The sequence below is a fragment of the Gopherus flavomarginatus genome, chromosome 20, assembly GCF_025201925.1.
Source record: "Gopherus flavomarginatus isolate rGopFla2 chromosome 20, rGopFla2.mat.asm, whole genome shotgun sequence".
In the NCBI taxonomy this organism is placed as follows: Eukaryota; Metazoa; Chordata; order Testudines; family Testudinidae; genus Gopherus; species Gopherus flavomarginatus.
The window spans coordinates 4266313-4290783 of record NC_066636.1 but is presented as its reverse complement, the minus strand read 5'-3'; the positions used below and the strand labels follow the sequence as shown (position 1 = coordinate 4290783).

At 51.2% G+C, this 24471-nt stretch overlaps 2 protein-coding genes across 3 annotated transcripts in view; both read right to left on the bottom strand.

Moving 5' to 3' along the window:
• LOC127037980 (trypsin-3-like) overlaps positions 1–13988 on the bottom strand; it is a 38773-nt gene extending 24785 nt beyond the window's left edge. Inside the window, exons 1-2 of one of the 2 annotated variants that reach the window (XM_050930295.1) lie at positions 13072–13988; positions 12509–12609 (exon numbers count right to left, since the gene is read on the bottom strand). The gene's annotated coding sequence lies outside the window, so the exon portion shown is untranslated. Of the gene's footprint in view, positions 1–12508 lie in introns of both variants that reach the window. The other variant, XM_050930294.1, reaches the window with a different exon arrangement.
• A 1710-nt stretch (positions 13989–15698) lies between these two features.
• On the bottom strand, positions 15699–24220 carry LOC127037984 (trypsin-like). Its single transcript, XM_050930298.1, has 5 exons — positions 24181–24220; positions 23888–24047; positions 22739–22992; positions 19492–19667; positions 15699–15851 (listed from the first exon to the last, which is right to left on the bottom strand). The coding sequence occupies exons 1-5, from the start codon at positions 24218–24220 to the stop codon at positions 15699–15701; spliced, it is 783 nt and encodes a 260-aa protein (XP_050786255.1).
• Positions 24221–24471: the final 251 nt, after the last annotated feature.

Below are 24471 nucleotides of genomic sequence, written 5' to 3'. Positions count from 1 at the left end.
ACATTAAAGTGCATCTCCCCAAGGTGCGTTATGGGAGTTGTAGTTCATGTCACGCCCTCATTCTCTTGTGGGAGCTGGAGTCCTTGGCTGGGCTACAACTCCTACGGTGCACCACTGGCTGGCTGGGCCACGTGGTGCATCATGGAAGATGTGGAGTAGTCAGGGAGTCCCCAATGCTCCAACCACTAGACCTTATGCCCCTTCCCAAGCCAGGGATGGAACCCAGGAGTCTGATACCTAGCCCCTTGTGCTCTAATGCACTAGACCCCACTCAGATCTGGGGACAGAACCCAGGAGTCCTGAACCCCTAGTCCCCTGCTCTAGCACACTAGACCCAGCTCACCTCCCAGAGCCGGGAATGGCAGACAGGAGTCCTGACCTCCAGCCCCCTCATGATCTAACCACTAGACCAAACCCTCATCTGGGATCTGGACTCAGTGACCCAATCCTATGGGCATATAGATGCGTTCCAACAGGTTACCCAACCATAGGCCAAGAACTCTCGGGTTCCAACATTAGTTCGGTATCCACCGTCATCAGCAGGCCAAGATCCACTCATCTCAAACGCTGCCTGGCAACACGGCCTCTTTCACCATCCGCATTGCTGCCATGAGTCACTCTTTTCAGAAGCCACCCGGAGTGATTCACCCACTGTCATACCAAACACTTATGGTTGCTTTCCAGCCGTAAAGCATGCCTGGCAGCCACCTACCTTAGCAAAGAGTGCGAGACCCAGCTGGGAAGGAAGATCGTGAGGTGTCTAGATGCCCTGGTGATTGGGGGTCAGATAAGGAAAAGGATCCCAGGACAGGGATGGCTAAATGCTCATGTGCGACCCACATCACCACAGTGGCAAGATCATCTCCCAGATATTTATGGACTTAACTCACCCCTGGAAGGAAAGGATTTTTATGTAGCAATAGTTGAACAAAAATGATTTTTTTCTATTAGATTTTTTGTAGAAAAAAGTTCATTTTCGATGAAATTTTTCATTTTCCAGAATAGTTTTCAAAAGAGAAAAAAAAATGTTGGCGGGGGGGCTAGTTTGAGGGTGTTTCTGACATTTTTCATTTTGAAAAATGAAATGCTGGGTCTCCCCTCCCCACCTTTCAACAGAAAACTGTTCCATCGGCAGGTTTCGTCACCAGCTGTAGTTATCATCTGACCAGGAGGGTGTTTCAAAAGTGAAAAGTGGGAGTTTTCCCCCAACATTTTCTGTTTTCCCCCTGGAGGAAAACACTCCAAAAATGTGGAAAGCCACCCATTTCCCCAGGTTTCTAGACTGCCCGTAGGAAACCTGGAATTCCCCAGTGGGAAATGTTTTTCCTTTGAAAATTTATACTTGGGAAACAGACCAGATTTCCCACCCAGCGTCATTAATAAATACTTATCTAGGACTTTCCACCCAGAGATCTCTAAGCACTGTACAAAGGAGTTCAGTATCATTACCCTATTTGCCGGGGGGGAAACTGAGTCACAGACAAGTGACGTGATCCACAGCAGGCCACTGGAAGAACTGGCACTAAAACTCAGGCCTCTGAAGGCCCAGCCTGGTGTGCTATCCATTTGGCCACATTGTCTCTTGGCTATAAAGAGCAAAGTTTGGAGAGCTCAGCTCTGTGCTCATGTTATGCTGAAATGGCTGGCTCAGTGGGATATTGGATCCAAAGTCAGTCACAGGACCTGCTAAGCCAGTGGCTGCCCCAAACTCCCTGCTTCAGGCTCAATGGAAGGAGAAATCAAACCCCATTATGGTGCAGAGAGAGCTGCATGCAAAGGAAGTTACCACCCGTAATCCATGGTGGCTCAGAGCTGAGCCATGTGGGTTGAAGGGTTTCTCTGGTAGCCAACATGGGGGCGAGGCGATCGGCTGCAGCCTGTGCATGTGGGAAGCAGGAAGCCAGGAGCAGAAGCTGCAAGTGGGACTGTGGGTGGAAGCAGAGAGGCAGAGATTTTTGGGCCCAGGGCCTGCTGGAGGGACAGGTGTGGGGATTTTAGAACTATGGAACTGCTTGCTGCACTCAAGAGAACAGGCCTGTGGGGACGTATTTCTGGGAGTAAACGAGATTCCTCCAAGCACTGGCCAGAATCCTGACAGGAATGACCCTGCCAGGCCGCAGATCTCAGTGAGGGGCTCAGGCCAAAAGGGGTGACCCTACGAGTCAAGGACACAGGCGAGCCACCCAGGAGCGATTCACCTTTCCAAGGGTGGGTGAGCTGATGGAGGATTATTTCATGCTGCAGCAGCTCTCTGACACTGCCAGGATCTATCTGGGGTAGGGGATGAGTGTTCTCCTCCTCCGCAGCATTATTGTGACAGATTTTAGTTACCAATCTGCCTGAGGCGTCAGGGGATTGGGCTGAGGCCACAGGATTGTTGGGGGAGGAGATGACGAAACATGCCAAGGGTTTAAATTGTAAAGCTTTATTAATAAAATAATAAACAGAACAGTGGAGAGGGATGGGTACCCCCCACGTCTCTCAGAGGAAGGAAAAAAACATTAGTGCCCCAAGCCCTAACCCATTTTCATACTCTCACACGTTTTACCCACGGCTGGCCAAGCCTGAGTGTAATGCAAGAACAGGGGGACGGGAGTTTTGTCCTGGGCCCGGGTCATTTGGGGTCCGCTGTAATCTCCGAGTTGCTCCAGCTCTTAGGAGGGTTTTAAGTCATGGCTTCTCTTTGGGGGTGTTTTGTTTAGGGACCTCTGCTCCTGAGGCTTTTTGTACCAGTCCAAACTGGCTTTCAGTGGTTTCCTCAACTTTTCCAAACCCCCCCAGCTCCAGACACACCAGCGGGACTTTGTTTTCCCCCGTGTTGGCCTTTGCTGTCTTGTTTGTTTTGGGCTACCTTTCAGGCTTGTTTAGCTGGATCCCCTTTTCTTATGGTTGGTTGGGGCAAGGGGGGGAAATCCAGGCCCCCCTCTTTCTTGGCAGGCAGCTGAGGGTCGGCTGTGAGCTGCGGCCTTGGGCCGGAGTCAGTGCTTTATCTTTTGACTGAGCAAGCTGGAGTATCGAGTTAACCCATTCTCTGCCCATCTCCTCCTTCCCCCTCTTGGCCTCTCGCTCCCTGCAAGGGAACCTTCCATTCTACACGTACACCTTTGACCTTCTCTCCTCCATCCCTAAAATGCCTTGCGATGCTCACAACCGCGTTAGCAACACACAATGCTGATCTGCCGTCCCGTGGGATGCCTGAGGGAGGGAGTCCTTGGGTCTGGGACAGTCTCCACCTTGATCCCGAATCAACATTTTGTTGTGAGGGGTCACCAATTTGGGTTTTACCCTTTTTTTGACACAGTGGCTAGGGTTACCATTGGCCTTTTATATATATAGCAATATAGCATGCCTGGGCTACAGATTTGTTGGGTTACATATTGTTGGAGCTGGGAGCACACCGAATTTAATGTTGGTTGGTTTTGGGCTTTAATTATGGATTTAATTTGTTTTTGTAAGGCGTTTTGCATGTGGAGGGCCATTTTGGCAGTTTGTTTGAGGATGGCGGTGGCCACTGTTGGTGGGTGAGATTTGCATTTATGACCAGTTTTATGGGTTTTTAATTGTTTTACACCTCTACCCCAATATAACGTGGGTTCGCATACAAGGCGGTAAAGCTCTGACACGCTGCTCTGAGCAGCGTGTTAAGGGTGCAGGGTCAGGCCAGGGCTGAGGGGTTCAATAAGGGGCAGAGGGTCTCGGGGGCGGTCAGGGGCTCTCCCCCCAAGAGTCTGGGGGGCAGGAGCTGTGGGGGGCACTTTTGGGGGCCCCGCAGTCCAAGAGTGGCCCAGGGGATTCGCGGGGGTCCGGGAGCAGCCCACTCTGCTTCCCTCGCCCCAGCCGTGTCGCTCAGGGGTGGGCACTTGGGAGAAGGGATCCTCCCCGCACTCACCACTAACGGTGGGAAGCAGAGCAGCCCAAACCCAGCCAGCTCCATTCCGCCAGCTCCCAGCTGTGTCGCTCCACTTCCCGCCGGGCAGGTGAGTGCAGGGGGCATCCTTTCCCCAACCTCCCCGCTCACCTGCAGCGGGAAGTGGAGCGCCACAGCTGGGAGCTGGTAGGGTGGAGCGGGCTGGGGCCGGGTTGCTCCGTTTCCCACTGCCGCCGGTAAGTGCCTGTCGGGGGTGGAGGGACGGGGTTGATAGGGGTTGGAGCAGTCAGGGGACATGGGGGTTGGATAAGGGGTGGGGTCCTGGGAGTCTCTGGGGGGAGCGGTCAGGGAATGAGGAACAAGGGGGCAAAGCAAATTTGATATAACACGGTCTCACCTATAATGCGGTGAGATTTTGAGGACCGTGTTATTCCGGCCCCCTGCACAAGGAGCCCATTAGGGTTTCCTTTTGGGGGCGGGACAAGGACACTGTATACCTGAGAGAGCGAGCTGGAGGGTGCCCCCCCCCCCCAGTACAATTGGGAAGGAAGGCTGGGACCTGGAAGTGTGTTAGGGGCAGGTAGATGTTTAAAGCTCCCAAGGTGGCATTCAGGAGGATTTAGCGTTGAATGGCTGCCTTTTATTTGGTGGCTGGTAAAATCTGCTACCACCGCTGATGAGACAATGGGACACAACATTGTTCTGTGTGGTGCTCCCTGGCGGGGTACGGAGCTTTTTTGGGTTAATTTTATTTGGGACCTAACTGGGGCGGTGATATGCAGAGCTAGGGGAGCTGAAGCTTTCGGCCGGTGGCTGTTTTTGGAAAATACCCAGAAAAAATGTTGTATTACAATGAAAGAGGATTTTGCAGGCCTGAAGCAGCAAGAGTTGTTTTACCACTTTTGTTTAGGGTGTTTGGGGGCTTTTGCTATTGTTGCTTTGTTTTGTTAACATACCTGAACAACATACATGGGGAAACTGAGGCGTGGATGAAATTTTTTTTTTTAATTATGAGTTTTTTTTATAGCTTTTTTTAGCTTTTGTTTTGGGTGTTGTTTGCTTGGTTTAGTAGGTGGTAACAATAATATTGCATTTAGGGATTGCTATTACTTGCCAAAGTGCTTTTTATATTATTTTCATTTTAGGCCATTCTAGGAGGAACAGGGTTTGTTTCTATGGGATTTAAGGGAGGGTTGGGGCCACCCACCAGGTATTTTGCTGTGGTCCTGCTGTGTTTATCTGGATTATGTGCCAGTTTTCAGACTTTTTTGTTTGTTTGTAGCCTTGCGCTACATGATGGTTTGGGCTTTATTAGCAGCTTGAGACAGAGAGAGCGCCTTTGGAGGGGTGGTTTTTTTCTTTTAATTCTTATTATTGTTTTTTAGATAATTTTATGGACAGCTGGAAACCAGGAGAGTTTAGGTAGGTGGCTGGTTTATAACCGAGGCATGTGATGCTATGACCAGAAATTTAGGGAGAAACAAACATATGTTGTGAGCTGATTGGCATGCACTTATTTTAGTTTGCATGGTTGCTAAAGCTGGTACGCTGTTGGGGGTGGGGGATGTGATTTACAATGGAGTACGGACTGACCCACTGGACATTTAGAGTAAATTATTTTTACAATTACTCCACCCCATTTGACGATTAAAAAGGATGCGGCAGGGGAATTATTTCTGGCCAGTGGAGAAATGGCAGTGGGCTTTTTAAAGATTTTTTTAAAAAATATTTTTATACTGAGGTTTTATGGGTTTGGAGGTAGTAGTGGTTGAGCAGCATTTTATGTTTCGAATTTTAGGAGGGTTTTTTTTTGTAAAAAATGTAAGACATTATTCAGGATGCAAAAGATTTGATTTGTGAAACACCAAGAAATGGACAATTCACTACTTCCACACAGCGTTTGTTCCAATGATCGATCACCTGTGCTGGTAAATATTTGAAATGTATTTCTAAGTTGAATATGTCTGGCTTCAACTTCCAGCCAAGGGATGGTGTTTGACCTTCCTTGGCTAGAGCGAAGATCCCGTTATTAAATATTTGTTCCCCACGTAGGTACTTATAGACGGGGATCATGTTACTTCGGAATCTTCTCCTTGTGAAGCTAAACAGTTTGAACGTCTGTCCTCTATCACTCAAGTACCCTGTATTTCCGCCCCCCCAAAAGGTACCTAGTTACCATAAATCATCACCTTTTGATCTTTGTGATCAGCTAACCAGAGCTGAGCACCCACGGAAAAAAATAGCAGGTGCTCAGTGTGACGGGTTTGGTCACAGATTCTCCCTTGGGACTGTCACTTGATGTGCTGGAATTACCTCTGAGCCCATTTTCCCTGCTGGCTTGGAACTCCAGAACCCTGCCTTGTTGAGCCAGACATGCTAGCCTGCTGCAACACAGACCCAGGTCTGGTCCATGACCCCAAAAGCTGCAGGCTTTAACCAAAAACTGCTAGCAGGTCACCTATCTCCAGCACCCAGACACCCAGTTCCCAACGGGATCCAAACCCCAAATAAATCCATTTTACTCTGTATAAAGCTTATACAGGGTAAATTCATAAATTGTTCGCCCTCTATAACACTGATAGAGAGATATGCCCAGCTGTTTGCTCCCCCAGGTATTAATCACTTAGTAGATTATAAACTTTGTAGTGATACCTTACAAGAGACCTTTTGCATAAAGCATATTCCAGTTACATTATAGTCACACTCATAGGCATATTTCCATAAAACATGTGGAGTGCAACGTCACACTCGGCACCCACCGGCAGCCTCGCGGATCGGCTCCTCCTCCACCTCCCAGTGCCTCCTGTCCACTGCGATCAGCTGTTCAGTGGTGTGCAGGAGACACATGGGGGAGGAGTGGGGGCAAGAAGAGGTGGGGGAGGGGGCAGAACGGGATGGTGTAGGGGTGGGAAGAGGCAGGGCAGAGGTGAGGGCTTGGGGGAAGGGGTGGAGGGGGATGGGCCTGGAGCAGAGCAGGGGTCGAGCTCCCCCCCTGGAACCGGGGAAGTCAACGCCTCTGATACCAGGGACCAGCTTGCTGCCTTTCCAACCTGTGTCAGGGAGATCTCAGTGAGTGGCAAGGAGGCTGCCACGGACCGGTCCTTGAGAAACACACTGAGCTAAGCAGACAGAGCTCTTTAAGTCTCTCACTGTCAGACCATTTCTCCAGCCCTTGAATTGTTTTTGTGGCAATTATTCTACACATCTCCAATCATCCAACATCACCACTGATTATAAGGGAACCGCCTAGACCAGCTTATTATGAGGTGGGTGCACACCTGGTTGGAAAAGCTGACTCAGAGAGTCGTTATCAGAGGTTCACAGACAAGCTGGAAGGGCATCATGGGTGGGGTCCCTGGGGGATCAGTCCTGGTTTGGTCCTGTTCAATTTCTTCATCAATGATTTGAATAATGGCATAGGGAGAACAAAGAGAAAGTTTGCGGACGATACCACGTGGGGATGGGTTACAAGTGCTTTGGAGCACAGGGTCAGAATTCAAAATGATCAGGACACACTGGAGAAATGGTCTGAAGTAAATAGGATGAAATTCAATAAGGACAACACTGAGGAAGGAACAACCCATTGCAGAAATACAAAATGGGAAAGGCCTGTCTAGGAAGGAGTCCGGCAGAAAGGGATCTGGGTGGATCACAAGCTACATAAGAGTCAACAATGTAACACCATTGCATAAAAAGCAAACACCATTCTGGGATGTATAAGCAGGAGTGGTGTCAGCAAGACACTCGTTCATAAGAGGCATATTTCTGATAAAAAAGTGATGCATGAAAGAGTGGGGGTTGGCTTATAAATGGGTTGACACCAAAATCTGATGATTTTAAACTCTATGGCATCATTGAACTGAATATCTAATACATTGTCATTTGTTTACCTGGAGAGTCTGCAGGCATGGAGCCCCTCAACTCCCTGTGGCTGCGGTTCGCCGCTGAGAGGCTCCATGCCTGCAGACGCTCCAAGTAAACAAAATGTCCCTACCTGCCAGCGGCTTACCCTGATGGTCAGGAGCCAAAGTTTGCCAACTCCTGAAATATAGGGTCGGCTTATGACCGAGGAGGAAAGATTGAAACATTTGGGTTTGTTTAGTCCAGAGAAGAGATGACTGAGAGGGGACATGAGAACAGTTTTCAAGTACATGAAAGGTTGTCATAAAGAGGAGGGTAATAAATTGTTCTCCTTAATCTCTGAGGGTAGGACAAAAATCAATGGGATTAAACTGCAGCAAGGGAGGTTTAGGTTGGACATTAGGAAAAACTTCCTAACATTCAGTGGTTAAGCACTGGCATAAATTGCCTAGGAAGGTTGTGGAATCTCCATCACTGGAGAATGTTAAGACCAGGTTGGACAAACACCTGTCAGGGATGGTCTAGATCAGGGGTTCTCAGGACACATTTTTTGGTGGCCTCAGACTTGGCCACGCTCACACTTTTCCCTAAAATACTTTATTTGGTTTAGGAAGAACAAATAAATATGCACACAGACATGTCCAAATTATTGTAATTTGGTTATTGCTAGCTAGTAGGGTTGCCAACTTTCTAATTGAACAAAACCAAACACCCCTGCCCCACCCCACTCCTGAGGCTCCCCTACCCTGCCCCTTCTCTGAGGCCCCACCCCCACTCGCTGCATCCCCTCTCCCTCCATCGCTCACCCTCCCACACCCTCACTGGGCTGGGGTAGGTGGTTGGGGTGCAGGAGGGGGGGTGAGGACTCTGGTTGGGGGTGCAGGCTCTGGGGTAGGGCCGGGGATGAGAAGTTTGGGGTACAGGAGAGGGCGCCAGCCTGGGGCAGGGGGTTGGAATGTGGGGGGTTATGGGCTCTGGGCTGGGGGTGTAGGCTCTGGGTGGGGCCAGAAATGAGGGGTTCAGGGTGTGGGAGATGGCTCTGGGCTCCAGCTGGGGTTGTGGACTCTGGGTGGGACTGGAGATGAGTGGTTTGGGGTGAAGAAAGGGGCTCCAGGCTGGGATAGGGGTTAAGGTGTGGGAAGGGGTGTGGCCTATGACTGGGAGTGTCAGCTCTGGGGTGGGGCCATATTTGGGTTTTTGGGGTGCAGGAGGGGGCTGTGGCAGGGGTTCGGGTGTTGGGGGAAGGTGCGGCCTCTGGGAGGGAATTCAGCTGGGGCAAGGTGTTGGGGTATGGGAGGAGGTGCTGGCAGTGGTTACCATGGCTCCTGAGAAGCGAACATCAGGTCCTTGCAGCCCCTAGATGCACTGGCAGCAGGGGAGGCTTCACGAGCTGCCCTCGCACCCACAGGAACCGCCCCCACAGCTCCCATTGGCCATGGTTCTTGGCCAATGGGAAGTGCGGAGCTGGCACTCAGGGCTAGGGCAGCACATGGAGCCTTTCTGGCTGCCCAGATGCTGAAGGGACCTGGTGGCCACTTCCAGGAGCCACACGGAACTAGGGCAGGCAGGGAGCCTGCCTTAGCCCCCGGCCCCCGCTGCACCGCTGATAGGCTAACAGATGTATTGGAGCATAAGCTTTTGTGGGTGAATATCCACTTTGTCAAGTGGGTGTTCTTGCGTCTGATTAAGTGGGTATTCACCCATGAAAGCTTTTTCTCCAATACGTCTTTTAGTCTATAAGGTGCCACAGGATTCTATATTGCTTTTTACAGATCCAACACGGTTACCCCTCTGATACTTTCTATCAGTGTTACAGAGGGAGGGCAATTTATGAGTTTACCCTGTATAAGCTTTATACAGAGTAAAATGGATTTATTTGAGGTTTAGATCCCATTGGGAGCTGGGTGTCTGGGTACTAGAGACAGGAGCACTTGCTGAGCTGTTTTCAGTTCAGTCTGCAGCTTTGAGGGCGTGGTTCAGACCCTGGGTCTGTGTTGCGTGTCTGGCTCAACAAGGCAGGATTCTGGAGGCCCAAGCTAGCAGACAAAATGGACTCAGAGGTAGTCTCAGCACATCTGGTGACAGTCCCAAGACGGTCCCTGTGACCGAACCCATCACAGTGGCGTAGTTGGCAGGATCTGTGCACAGCTGATTGTTTTGAGACACTGGTAGTGACTGTAAGTGAGTTTTGAGTGTGGTGGCTGGAGAACAGATGAAGTGGTTACTGGTTTGTTATTTTCGGTTTGTTTATTTTGGGTGAGGGAAATAAGCACAAGAAAGCAGAAAAATGACTACCAGTGAGACAGCTGCAAAACTAGAGCAGGCCAGACTGGGAGCAGAAGAGAAGGCAAAGGACCGTGAGTTTCAGATGAGGCTCAAAGAAGCAGAGGCAGCCAGAGAGGAAGCTGCTCACAAAAGAGCCATGGGCTTAAAAGAAAAAGAGCTTGAAGCCCAGAAAGCTGCCCAGGAGGACAAGGAAAGGGAGAGGCAGCTAGCCCTGGCGTTAAAAGACCAAGAAATACAGGCCCAAATTGAGACTCAGAAGCATGAACTGGCTGTAATGAAGTAGAAGAGGCAAAACCCTCCAGAAGCTGACCCCACTTCCCCAAAAATCCATAAATGGGAGCAGTTGTGTCCGCAGTATGATGAATCCAGTGATATTGGTGAATATTTCAACACCTTTGAAAGACTGTGCACTCTCTTTTCAATTCCTGAAGATGAGAAGATGACCATTTTGGTTGCAAAATCGACTGGGAGAGCTTTGGACATATTTAATAAGATGCCTATTGCTGATGCTTCAAACGGTGGTAAATTTAAGGAACTGGTTTTGAAAGAGTTCCAGGTTACATCTGAAACCCACAGGGTGAAATTCAGGAGTCTTAAGAGGGGATCTGAATTAAGTAATGTGGCCTATGTAAATGAAATGAAAGATTTGTTAGACACAGGGGAGAGGGGAAAAGGCATTACAAGCTTGGAAGAAATGTGTGATTTGGTTACTCGAGAACGGTTCCTGAATATGTACAGTGATGATGTAAAACAGTATTTGTGGGACAAAAAGGTAGGTTCTGTGGGTGAATTAGCTGGGTTTGCAGACTCTTTCGAACAGTCACAAGCTGCAATTAACCATAAACCACTGGCAGAGGGATATAGGGTTGATGGAAAGCAGAATCACTGTTTTACCCATGAGAAAAAGGCGGCTGGGCGTTCACCTCCCCCCCATTCCCCTGTTACTTGTCCCAAGTCTCCTGTACAAGCAGAGGAGCCCAAGAGGTGCTATCTTTGTAAGTCCACTGAGCACCTGAGGAATAAATGTCCGAGGCTAAGTGGGAACAGGCAGCAGTAACACATGAAACTGCTGCTTCCCAGAGCACAGGGGTATCCCAGGCCACTGCCTCTTATCACACAGGATTTGTAAAGGTTGCTTCTGCACAACCAAGCAGTGAGCATATGCATGCTGTTAAGCTTAATGGCAAAGTGCTCCAAGGCTGGAGAGACACTGGTGCAGAAATTTCTGTGGCCAGGAGAGACTTGATCCAGAAGAAGGATTTGTTACCAGAAAAAATGGCAGAATTTGAATTGTTCAGAGGTAACAACATCCTTGCACCTTTAGCTAAGGTACACATGGAAACTGGTGGTTAGCAGGCTGAACGGTGCAGCGGTGGCACACAATTTTGCACTGTTTCTATTGGGAAATTATTATTATTATTTTTTTTGATGTGGCAGAATCTGTCCTAGGGTTTGTTAGCAGCAAGAAGGAATCTTGTGCTGAAAGCCCCAGGGGGTAGGCTGGAGTGGCATGTGCTGCTGGAGGAATAGGAGAGTGTCTCTTTAATTCCTCTGTAGCAGTGGAGAATGCGACTTTGGGGAAAAGGGTGGTCAAAACCAGTTCCTGTAGCCCCTGGGCTCAAGGCAAGTCCCTGTAGGAAGGGCTGGATAGAGCCAGCTCCTGTCTGTGATCATTTCCCTGGGGGAGGGGGATGTTCCACCTTGTAACGGGGGTGGCCTTCCCAGCTGTTGACTGACAGGAAGTTGCAGGTCAGCAGGGGTCCTGCCATGGGGTGCACAGAGACATGTATCCCAGAGACGGAAGTTGGGGTTCTGGGGACCACAACAGTGGGAACAGACCCCAAGGGCTCTGTAGCTGGGAGCAAGCACAACCTGAGGGAAAGGGGGGGATTTTGCTGGCCAGTGAAGGGTCTGTCTTGGCTGGTAGCTGTGAGCCCATGACTGGATTAGAGTTTGTTAGGGTATACCCCCCCCCAGATCTGAACTCTGGGGTACAGATGTGGTGATCCACATGAAAGACCCCCCAAGCTTATCTTCTACCAGCTTAAGTTAAAACTTTTTCAAGGCACAGTTTTTTGCCTTGGACAGATATTGCTGCCACCACCAAGTGATTTTTACAAATATTCAGCGGTCACTTGGAGCCCTATTTCCCCCCCCAAATAACTCCCCCAGTCTCTTCACCCCCTTTCCTGGGGAAGCTTGAGAATAAAATACCAATCAGTTGCCTTAGCAATGTGAGCACAGACCAAGCCCTTGTCTAAGGACTTTGGAATTAAAGGATTTTTTTTAAAACGTAAATTTTATTAAAAAAGAAAAACAACATCTGAAAACTCAGGCTTTAGGGATTAAAGACCAAAAATATTTTGGGGGGGTTCAGTTTAAAGGTTACACGAAAAACAAAAGCACCTGGGATTAGCACAGAGGAATCCACAAACCAAAACAACCAGAAAGCTTTCTAATCACATCTGTCTTAACTTTTTTTGTGCTACTTACGTATCTGGGGTTCCAAATGAGCAGTTTCTAGGTATGATGCTGATGATTTCCACACGTGGCTTAAAGCTTACAGCTTGTTGCTGTCTTCCCCTCTCTCCAGTCTGAGACACAAAGCAAAAAACCCACACCCAGCAATTTTTCAGATTTGAAAGGGTGCAGCCTCCCTGTTGGTTCCCCTGGTCAGGTGCCAACTCAGGTTAAGCTTCCTGTAACTTTTTACTGTTGAGGGCCTAAGTGTCTGGGTGTCCATAAAATGGAGCTTTACCTTCTCTCATTTATCACAGGGTCACATTCCCTTCTGGGGGACACAGGAGTGTGTGCCTCAGAGGGGAGCCCGGAGAGGAAAGTCCAGATGGAAGGTGAGAGGGGACAGGGGAGTCTGCCCACATTTGTAGGGAGGCTTTTCCCCACGAGGAGGGTGGAGGATCTGCATCTGAAATGCCAGACCCCTCACCTGTGGATCAGGTTTTAAGGGAACACTGGGGGTCAGATCTCCTGGAGGGGAGAGTCCACCCAGCTGACCTTTTGGGAACAGAGAGTGGGGTGACCGAGGGGAATCTTACCAATCCAAAGCACTCCATTGAAGGATGTTGTTCCTGCTATGCTTGTAAGAGAGAAAACTGCCTCTTCAAGGTAGGCAGCAGGAAAACTTTGCATTGGGGAAACTTCACAAGGGGGTGGGGTCCAACACACAGAGATTCCAGAGGGAGGGGCCGAGGGCAGGCATGGTTGCAGTTCACCCTTTCCTTGCCAGAACCTCAAACACATGCCTGTATTGAGAGCCTTCTCCCGAGAGGCAGGAGAATCTGTGTCTGAGCCCCCAGCATGGTATACAAAGGGATTGGGAAATATAGTGGATGCTGGGCAAGCCAGGCTGCGTGAACAGAGTCTGTCCATCATAAGCTGGCTGTTAATCTTGTGTCTTTTGCTACTTCATCTAGGGGTCAGGACAAAGGAGTTAATACTAATGGTTAACCTTTAAAGATGTGGGACATACCTGATTTGTGGGAAAAACTTTTGTCCATGCTAGGAATGGTGACAAGACGTGCTTGTGGGACTGTTATTTTCAGCTTATATCTGTAAACAGGCTGGAAGCTTGGCACAGCAGCAAAAGCATAATCGGCCTAAGCTGCTGTGTGGAAGGGGAAACTGAGGCACACTGTCTCATGGCACTCGTGGCTAAATGCCAAGACACCTACACTTGAACAGATATTGCTATCTGCATTCTGTTAGCAATACTACACCCCAACCTGTTTTCAGGCACTTGTGGATCCAGAACTTTGCAAGAACATCTATAAATTACATCATAGGATTTAAAAGTACTGGGAGGGTGTGTAACCAGAGACAAACAGGGATTTTACACATACTGCCTCCCCCACGGACAGTGTCCAAGCCTCCGGCAATAAGTTCATAAGGAGCGCGTGATGTTGCCCTCCATATGTTTTATGGAAATATGCTGATGAGTGTGAATATAATGTAACTGCAAAAGGTCTCTTGTAAGGTATCATTACAACGCTTATAATCTACTGAGTGTGTTCAACCTATTTGTATGAATGTATCATTCTTGGATCTGAAACTAGAAATATAAAGTTTAACGCTGAAGTCCTATTGTAATTATGCAAAGTGTGGGCCATTAATGGTGGCTTGGAATCTTGACAGCTCCCATTGACTAGGACAACTGGTTGTAGATGGCTCTGTTTACCTGAAAGCCTCCACTGCACACGTGCGGGCCAGTCCTGGAGGAATGGAGGGGGGCTTACAGGACATGTGAACATGTCACATGATGCTAGAATCCATCTTTAAGCTGGTGCTTTTCCATTTAGAAGGAGGAGTGGGAACCCAGAGAGAGACCAAGGATTCCTGCCTTGTGCCAAAGCTATAGAAGTGGGTGGAACAGAAAAAAGGGACTGCAGTCATGAGAAATCCCCTAGGTACCACCTGAGCTGGAACTAACAAGGGCTGTACCAGGGGAAGGTTTGGGCCCAGACTAGGAAGGAGTCTAGTCTGTGAAAGAAGCTTATTGGACCATCTCTAAGGGTGAGATTTACTTGTATTCAGTTTCTTAATGTATTAGGCTTAGACTTGGGTGTTTTGTTTTATTTTGCTTAGTAACTTACTTTGTTCTGTCTGTTATTACTTGGAACCACTTAAACCTTACTTTTTTACACTTAATAAAATCACTTTTTTGTTTATTAATTGACCCAGAGTAAGTGATTAATATCTGGGGAAGCAAACAGCTGTGAATATCTCTCTGTGTTATAGAGGGAGGGCAATTTATGAGTTTACCCTGTATAAGCTTTATACAGATAAAAACAGATTTATTTGGGGTTTGAATCCCATTGGGAACTGGGTGTCTGGGTGCTGGAGACAGGAGCACTTACCGAGCTGTTTTCAGTTAAGTCTGCAGCTATTGGGGGTGTGGGTCAGACCCTGGGTCTGTGTTGCAGCAGGCTAGCATGGCTGGCTCAACAAGGCAGGGTTCTGGAGTCCCAAGCTGGCAGAGAAAATGGGCTCAGAGGTAGTTTCAGCACATCAGATGACAGTCCCAAGGGGGCCTTTTTGACTGAACCTATCACAGTAAGTGTCAGGACCTGCTGCAGAGCTAGTCTCCAGGCAACCTAATGAGCACAGCTGGCCTGTTGGAGGCTGCCTAATTGGGCTACTTTGCCTAATTGATTGGGAGAGTCAGTAGCCAGCCACATTAGCTCCTGCACCCGCTTGTCCCCAGCCTTTCTCCCACCCTGCCTCATTCCAGAGGACCCCTAACTCCAGTTCTGACTCTGATTCCTGGCTACTGATGCCAGCCCTAACCACTAGACATGACTGCTGCTCCCATCACAAGGCGCAGCCCCCCCGCAGACTGGTCTCATCACAGCATGGGAGCATGCTTCAGAATCACGCTGGGATTTAGGCATGAGCAATTGGCACCATGGAGCTTGTTAGAGGTCGGGTGATCCGCAGACTCAGGCAGGACTGACCAAAATGTAGGTGCCTAGGGGGATTAGGCACCTATGGGGTTAGCTGAGCAGGGGTCTTGTGCACGTCAGTGTTGCATGGGCACTTAAGTCCCTTGGCGGATCAAGCAGCAGGCGTGGCCATGCAGGAAGGAGACACCAGAGAAGCAGGGCTACGGTTGTCACTGGTTTATTCTGCGGTCTCCCTGCCAGTGCTCCCATCCCGGCCGGCGTTGTCAGCCAGACCTCATGGTGTCCTGCAGCCAAGTCAAGTAGTTGCACACCTTAACGAACACACCCGTCTGGTTGGGCCGGGAGCATCCTTCGAAGCCCCAGGAGGCGATGCCCTGAAGTTCTCTCTGGCAGACAAGCGGCGAGCCGGGGTCTCCCTGCAGGGCAAGTGCCGCAAAGTGCGTTAATAGGATAAGCATCACACGTACAGAGCCCAGTCCAGGCCCCTCATGTGACAGAGCTAGCCTTTGCTCCTCAGCCTTGCCTTTCAGAGTGAATGTGCCATGCCTACCATAGAATATCAGGGTTGGAAGGGACCTCAGGAGGTTCTAGTCCAACCCCCTGCTCAAAGCAGGACCAATCCCAACTAAATCATCCCAGCCAGGGCTTTGTCAAGCCTGACCTTAAAAACCTCTAAGGATGGAGACTCCACCACCTCCCTAGGTAACCCATTCCAGTGCTTCACCACCCTCCTAGTGAAACAGTGTTTCCTAATATCCATCCTGGACTTCCCCCACTGCAACTGAAGACCATTACTCCCTGTTCTGTCATCTGCCACCACTGAGAACAGCCGAGCTCCATCCCTTTTGGACCCCCCTTCATGTAGTTGAAGGCTGCTATCAAATCCCCCCTCACTCTTCTCTTCTGCAGACTAAACAAGCCTGGTTCCCTCAGCCTCTCCTCATAAGTCATGTGTCCCAGCCCCTGATCATTTTCATTGCTCTCTGCTGGACTCTCTCCAATTTGTCCACAGCCTTTCTATAGTGAGGAGGCTCAAAACTGGACACAATACTCCAGGTGTGACCTCACCAGTGCTGAATAGAGGGGAATAATCACTTCCCTTGATCTGCTGGCAATGGTCCTACTACTACAGCCCAATATGCTAGTAGCCTTCTTGGCAACAAGGGCACCCTACTGACTCATATCCAGCTTCTCATCCACTGTAATCCCCAGGCCCTTTTCTGCAGAACTGCTGCTTAGCCAGTTGGTTCCCAGCCTGTAGCAGTGCATGGGATTCTTCCTTCCTAAGCGCAGGACTCTGCATGTGTCATTGTTGAACCTCATCAGATTTCTTTTGGCCCAGTCCTCCAATTTGTCTAGGTCACTCTGGATTCTCTCCCTACCCTCCAGCGTATCTACCTCTCCGCCCAGCTTAGTGTCATCTGAGAACTTGCTGAGGGTGCAGTCCACGCCATCCTCCAGATCGTTAATAAAGATGTTAGAACAAACCGGTCCCAGGACCGACCCCTAGTACTCTGCTTGACACCGGCTGCCAACTAGACATGGAGCCGTTGATCACGACCCGTTGAGCCTGACAATCTAGCCAGCTTTCTATCTACCTTATATCAGGAGGTAGCTGTGTTAGTCTGCATCCACAAAAACAACGGGGAGTCCGGTGGCACCTTAAAGACTTTAGGTCTCCTCATTGTTTCTATGCACCTTATAGTCCATTCATCCAGCCCATACTTCTTTAACTTGCTGGCAGGAATCCTGTGGGAGACTGTATCAAAAGCTTTGCTAAAGTCAAGATATGGGCTTGTGTAATCCACTACGTCCGATACCTTGCGCCAGTCACAGAGGATGTGAATCTATTACACTGGTGCTGAGCTCTTCACTTCAGGAGGGCCCAGCGCTGGCCCCAGGCAGGCTGTATAACCAGTCCCTGCCCTCAAGGGGTTACAGTCTATATGGACTAAGGGTAGGAAGAGAAGCAAAGGCAGGAAGGGACTTGCAGGAAATCAGCAGAAGAACCAGGAATAAAACCCAGGAGTCCTGACTTCCAGCCCCCCTGCTCTAACCCACTAGACTCCACACCCCTCCCAGAGCTGGGGCTAGAACCCACTGGGTTAGGGTGACCAGTTGTCCTGATTTTATAGGGACGGTCCAGATTTCTGGGTCTCTTTCTTGTCTAGGCTCCTATTACCCCCCACCCCCGTCCCTATTTTTTCATACTTGCTGTCTGGTCACCCTACACTGGGTGCTTCTGCAGAAGGGCTGGGGAAGGGAGACCGTTCAGAAGCCAGTGAAGACAGCTGGTCATCAGAAGAATCCCAGCATCATTAACGAGGTCCCCTGCTAACGACCCAACGTGGCTGCGCAAGAGCTGCCCAGCAAACATCCATGTCCAGCTCAGGAACCGCTGTTTCCTTCATGTCCTTGTTTGCCCTGGAGAGCGGAAACCCACCATTTCGGGGGAGGGTTCGGCTGGAAAAGTCGCATCCGTCCCACGCGGCTGGATCTGTATCGACCGGATGCTGAGAGAGTAACCCCAGTCTTTGGTCACCCTAGTTTTAGCCCAGACGACCCAATCTGAGGGGCTTTGTTTATATACACAATGATGCCCCCACCAAAAAGTGTCCCAATTTTTCACACTTGCTATCTGGTCAGCCCAGCTAAGACACTTTGGCCCAAATGCCCTTAACTGCTGCGGGGAACCACAAGGTCACCGAGCGCGTTGCCTGAGCCAGGCTGAGGTGACGGGACAGTTGATGATTTGCAGTGTTTTGGAGAGAGTTAATTTGGCATTTTTCGCCACTGATCTGTCCCCACCAGCCCCTTCCAGTTGTTTTTGGGTGAAGCAGAAGCAGAAGGGATCAAGAGAGGACAGCTGTGATCATTGGCTCTGAGCTCCAGGACAGCCCAGACCATGGGAATCTCAAACACTTCTGCAGGTTTGTCCCACCCGCTCCGTCCTGCTCCAACGGGGGGCTCCACGCCCTATAGAGCCCCCAGCCCGCCTTGTCCTGCCCCCTCCATCCTGCCCCAGCGGGGGGCTCCATGCCCCATCCTGCCCCAGCAGGGGGCTCCACGTCTCATACATCCCCCAGCCCACCCTGTCCCGCCCCCTTCATCCTGCCCCAGAGCGGGCTCCACACCCCATAGAGCCTCCATCCTGCCCCAGCGGGGGGCTCCACGCCCTATAGAGCCCCCAGTCCGCCTTGTCCTGCCCCCTCCATCCTGCCCCAGCAGGGGGCTCCACGTCCCATACATCCCCCAGCCCGCCCTGTCCCGCCCCCTTCATCCTGCCCCAGCGGGGGGCTCCACGTCCCATGCAGCCCCCAGCCCGCCCTGTCCCGCCCCCTTCATCCTGCCCCAGCGGGAGGCTCCACGCCCCATCCTGCCCCAGCAGGGTGGCTCCACGTCCCATACAGCCCCCAGCCCGCCCTGTCCCGCCCCCTTCATCCTGCCCCAGCAGGGGGCTCCACGCCCCATCCTGCCCCAGCAGGGTGGCTCCACGCCCCATAGAACCTCCAGCCCGCCCTGTCCCACCCCTCCGTCCTGCCCCAGTGGGGGGCTCCACGCCCTATAGAGCCCCCAGCCCGCCTTGTCCTGCCCCCTCCATCGTGCCCCAGCAGGGGGCTCCACGTCCCATACAGCCCCCAGCCCGTCCTGTCCCGCCCCCTTCATCCTGCCCCAGCAGGGTGGCTCCACGCCCCATCCTGCCCCAGCAGGGTGGCTCCACGCCCCATAGAGCCTCCAGCCCGCCCTGTCCCACCCCCTCCATCCTGCCCCAGTGGGGGGCTCCATGCCCTATACAGCCCCCAGCCCGCCCTGTCCTGCTCCAGCGGGGGGGCGTATCCCATACACCCCCTGGCCCTCCATGTCCTGCTGCCTGCATCTTGCCCCAGCAGGGGGCTCCACATCCGATTCACACCCCCACTCACCTTGTCCTGCCCCATCCTGTCCCAGCAGGGAGCGCCACACCTCATACACCCCCTCCAGCCCACCCTGTCCTGCCCCTCCATCCTGCCCCATTGGGGGGGGCTCACATCATTCACCTACCCCCGTGCCCCTCACCTGGCAGGAGTCAGTGCCCCCGTGGACCACACCGGCACAGATCATGTTGGGGGTGATGCGGTTGGGGTGGCTGTGCTGACACTGGGCATCAGCCAGAACCGTGATATTCCCACAGAGCAGGATGTCGGAGTGCAGCAGCTGGCGGGTGCAGAGAGGCTGGTCGGGAGACTGTTGGGCTGTGGGAGAGACAGTGGGTGAGAGTCTCCTGAGTTCTAGGAAATGCTCAGCCCAGGCTGGATCCAGGAGGTCTACGTGGGGCTCTTATCTATCTATATATCTATGTATCCCTGTACACCCCCTCTATCTATCCCCACACACCCTATCTATCCATCCGCAGACACCACGTCTATCCATCTATCTATCCATCCGCAGACACCACATCTCTCCATCTATCTATCCATCCGCAGACACCCCCCTCTATCTATCCATCCATCTATCCCCACATACCCCCCTCTATCTATCTATCTAGGGCCTCTTTCTCTTGTAGCATCTATCTCTGGGTGGCAGCCTGGTGCGTCTCACTGCTTTAGTGTAGGCTCCTAGGGGAAGAACACAGCTTCAGCAGATGGATTCCCCTTCATCCACATCCCAGGGTATGTCTACACTACCCGCTGAACAACGGGTAGTTATCCGTCTATCAGGGATCGATGTATTGCATCTCGTCTGGACGCGATACATCAATCCCCGAACGCGCTCCCTGTCGACTCTGGAACTCCACCAGGCGAGAGGCGGAAGTGGAGTTGACTGGGGAGCGGCAGCTGTCGATCCCGCGCCGCGAGGATGCGAAGTAAATCAGTTTAAATCAAAGATACGTTGACTTCGGCTATGCTGTTCTCGTCGCTGAAATTGCGGATCTTAGATCAATTCCCTCCACCCCCAATGTAGACCAGCCCCAGATTCTTGTCTCATGCTCCAGCTCTTTTGCTGAGCTCCTAGATTCATAGAGTTTAGGCCAGAGGGGATTGTTCGATCGTCTAGTCTGATTTCCTGTATAGCAGAGGTCAGAGACTCTCATTCCATTACCCTGCACTACGCCCGAAGACTTTAATTAGACCAACACATTTCAGTTCTCAGGAGATGAAAGTGCTGAGTGCCACAGGCAGAGAACAGGAGAGATCGAGGTGCTACCAAAGCAAAAGATCATGGTAACTGCAGGGAATTCATCACCTGAGACCCACACCCCACATTGCAGAGGGCGGCAAAAAGTCCACCCATGGTTTCTGCCAATCCAACTTGGGGAAAATCTCTCCTTGACTCCAAATCTGGAGATCAGCTGCACCCTGAGCAGGTTGCTTTTTGGGGGATCCTCATTCAAAAAATGGCGATTTGTTGAAACTGAATCTTTCCCGGCAACAAGGCTGCGGACGCGATAAATTTCCCAGTTTGCTAATTCTGGAGATAAAAAACCATTCAAAGTGGTGGAAGGGTCAGTCCCCTTTTGACATTTTCCCAGCAGGACTCATCAGGTTTTTTTCACTTCAAAAAACCACTTTTCATTTCAAAATTGAAATGAAAAAAATTTAAACTCAAAATTGAAATCCTGGATTTTCCATTTGGGAAAGTTCAAAATTGAAAACCAAATCAGATTTGTTTTCACCCTGCTGCCACTTTTTGGCTTGGGAAAGTTTGAAATGGAAACACAAATTGGATTTTGATCTTTCCCCTAAGATTTTCAGCTTGGGAAAATTTTCGAGATCTCAAGATTGTTCAAAATCTCCCAAATTTGCCTGGGACTGGAACCCATTTTATAGAATTATCACAGGGCGTAAGATCAGAAAAAAATGCCAGATCATATTCTGAGCTGGACAATCCAGGCCAGAGAAGTTCTCCCAGTTCCCTCTGTCCTCAGCTCAATAATTTAGGTTTAATGGAAGCATTTTAGAGATGGGCCTCCAGGCTAGATTAGAAGATGCCAAGCGCAGGAGAATACACCATAGAACCATAGTACCGCAGGGTTAGAAGGGACTGCACGGGTCAGCTAGTCCAATCTCCTGCCAAGATGCAGGATTAGTTGTGTCTAAATCATCCCAGACAGACGTTGTCCAGCCTTCTCTCAAAACATCCCAGTGAAGGAGCTTCCACGACCTCCCTGGGCGTCTGGTCCATTGCCCGACTGCTCTCACAGTTAGGCAGTTTTTCTTGTGGTTTAATCTAAATCTAGGGTGACCAGACAGCAAGTGTGAAAAATTGGGATGGCAGTGGGGGGTAATAGGATCCTATATAACAGTGGTCCCCAACCTTTTAGTCTGGTGGGCACCAGATGATGGACCACTGTGGTGGTGGAGCACCAGCTGAAATGCCGCCGAATTTCCGCGGCATTTCAGTGGCGACACCTCTCGATGACGCCACTTGCCGTCGACAAGTGATGTCATCGAGAGGCAACCCTGCTGAAAAGCCACAGAAATTCGGTGGCATTTTGGCAGGTGCTCTCCCGGGGGCCAGGACGCGGGCGCATTAAGATGCCCCCGCGGGCGCCATGGCACCTGCGGGCGCCGCATTGGGAACTCCTGCTATATAAGAAAAAGACCCAAAAATTGGGACTGTCCCTATAAAATCGAGACATCTGGTCACCCTATCTAAATCTGCTCTGCTGTAGTTTGACCCCGTTGTCTCTTGTTCTGCCCTCTGTGGCGAGAGAGAACAACTTTTCTCCATCTCTTATATGGCAGCTTTTCAAGTATGTGAAGAGACCTCCTTTCTATACACAGTACTGGGTTTACAATGGTGCCACGGCACCCAGACCATGGGCCTGCCCCCTGCTGCGCCCTGAGGCCCTGCCCACCACTCGCTTCTCTCCGCTCCAACACTGTGTGACCAGTGGTGGGGCTTTGGGGGAAAGAGGCCGGGGGGTGGGCAGGGTCTCAAGGCAGAGTGCAGGTGGGTGTCAGGGGGAAGAGGCCGAGTGAGAGAGGGAGCTGGGCCTCGGTGCAGAGGGGCCATGGTCCAGGAACCGGAGTGACCAAAACTGGACACAGTCTTCCAGCTGAAGCCTCACCAGCACCGAGGACAGTGGTGCTATCACTCCCCCTGACTTGCAGGCAATGCCTCTGTTAACACAACCTACAACTGCATTCACTTGTTTGGCACCAGCATGGCATTGCTGACTCAAGCGGAGATTGTGATCCACCCCAGCTCCCAGATCCTTCACGCCCCTCCCTGGGAAGTTTGCTTCAATGGTTAATCACCCTCCCTGATAAAAACCTGGGCCTTGTTTTGGGTTTTTTGGGGTTTGTTTGTGCTCCTCTACCTTTCTGGAAGACGCTGCTGCCCCACCCGGAAAGCACACAGGTCGAATCGGGCCTGGGGCAGTTCCTGGGCAGCGGGAGCGGCTTGACATCACGGTTCAGGATGGCCGGCGCCAGGAGTTTCACCAGCATGATGTTGTTTTGGCTGGTGCTTCTGTTGTACAAGGGGTGCGGGATGAGCCGGGAGCTTATGATCAGCTGCTCTGACCAGTCTAGATGCCAGAGGTTGTGCTCCCCGAGGCGGACGTTCAGGGTGCTGCAGTAGAAAGGAACCGTGGTCACGGGGTACATGGCTGCGTGAAGCGCCGGCCACACTGAAGCCCAGGGCAAAACTCCACTTGACTGTGAGGGGGCCAGGATGGCACCCATAGGAGGCCAGGAAGTACCCTCCAGTCTAAGCCCCCTGCACAGCCCAGTCCAGAGACCCTCCCACACAGATTTCTGCCTCCAGCGCAGGTCGAGCTAGAGCACCCTCAATGCATCCTTGAGGGAGGTTCTCCGGCCTGAGCTATGCAGGAGGGACAGGATGGATGGGAAGAACGGTCCCTTCTGGCCTTAGAATCTATGAGACAATGAAAGGGATGGAGTAAAGGGCATTCAGACAAGGGGTGGAGCTAAGGACGTACATACACTGCCACACACATATATAAGGGGCAGAGTTAAGGGCATTCATCTAAGGGGTTGGAGTTAAGAACACACACAAGGAGGAAGAGTTAAGGACACACACTTACCCAAGAGGGTGATGGAGTTAAGGGTATTCATCCAAAGTGGGAGACTTAAAGATAAACATACCTAAGGGGACAGAGTTAAAAGCCACACATCCAAAGGGGCAGAGTTAAGGACACATCCACCCAAGGGGTGGTGTTAAAGTCATTCACACCCAAGGGGTGGAGCTAAGGACATTCCCATCCAAAGGGGTGGAGTTAATGTTACTCACACCAAGGGGGTGAATTTAATGTTGCACACACAAGGAGACAGAGTTAAGGGCACACCCACCCACGGGGGTGGTGTTAAGGACACATATACCCAAAGGGGCAGAGTTAAGGGCAGACTGGAGAACCTCCTTCCATTGGAAGAACAGTCCCTGCAGTGCAAAGGATTCCCCCCTGCCCACCAGCCCCTTGACCCTCCCAGCCCATGGACGGACTTACCGGCCAGTGTTGCACCGAGCAGCCGTCACCACCCACTGCCTGTCTATCAGGGTGCCGGTGCACCGGAAACGGACCCCATCAAAAAGCGCCACGATCCATGGATGGGAGTGCTCCTGGCACTGGAAACCCCGCAGCATCCGGGGGATGTCCTGCACCGTGGCTGCAGGGGAGAGGGGCAGGAGTTACAGCTGGATGACCAATGGGCATGTCACATGCTCACACATGTTGAAGCCCACCTCCCCAGCACCCACAGACCCCCACAGAGAGAGACAAGTACAGACACACACACTCACCCCCAGTTACCAACAGCAGCACGAGGCCCAGCAGCTTCATGGTGCTCAGTTGCGGTGATGGGCAGGGCAGAAGGCTGCTGGTTCTGGTGAGGAGACAGAGAGCGGCTTGTGAATGGAGAATTGACCCCCAGATCCCACAGTCACCCCACAGCCTCCACCCACTTAGACCTGCTGATGGTTCTGATATTGGCATATGAAAAGGATAGCGTCTATGGGCCAGATCCTCACATAACCTCAACAGAGCAATGGCCGATTGACCTCACCTGGGATCTGGCCCCATTGACTCCAATG

What these genes read in the sequence shown, in the direction of transcription:
- LOC127037984 (XM_050930298.1), bottom strand. Translation starts at nt 24,220, where the DNA reads ATGAAGCTGCTGGGCCTCGTGCTGCTGTTGGTAACTGGGG. An exon ending in GCTCGGTGCAACACTGGCCG is followed by an intron (nt 22,993 to 23,887) that starts GTAAGTCCGTCC and finishes TTTCTACTGCAG; the next exon opens with CACCCTGAACGTCCGCCTCG. An exon ending in CAGCAGCGTCTTCCAGAAAG is followed by an intron (nt 19,668 to 22,738) that starts GTAGAGGAGCAC and finishes TCTCTCCCACAG; the next exon opens with CCCAACAGTCTCCCGACCAG.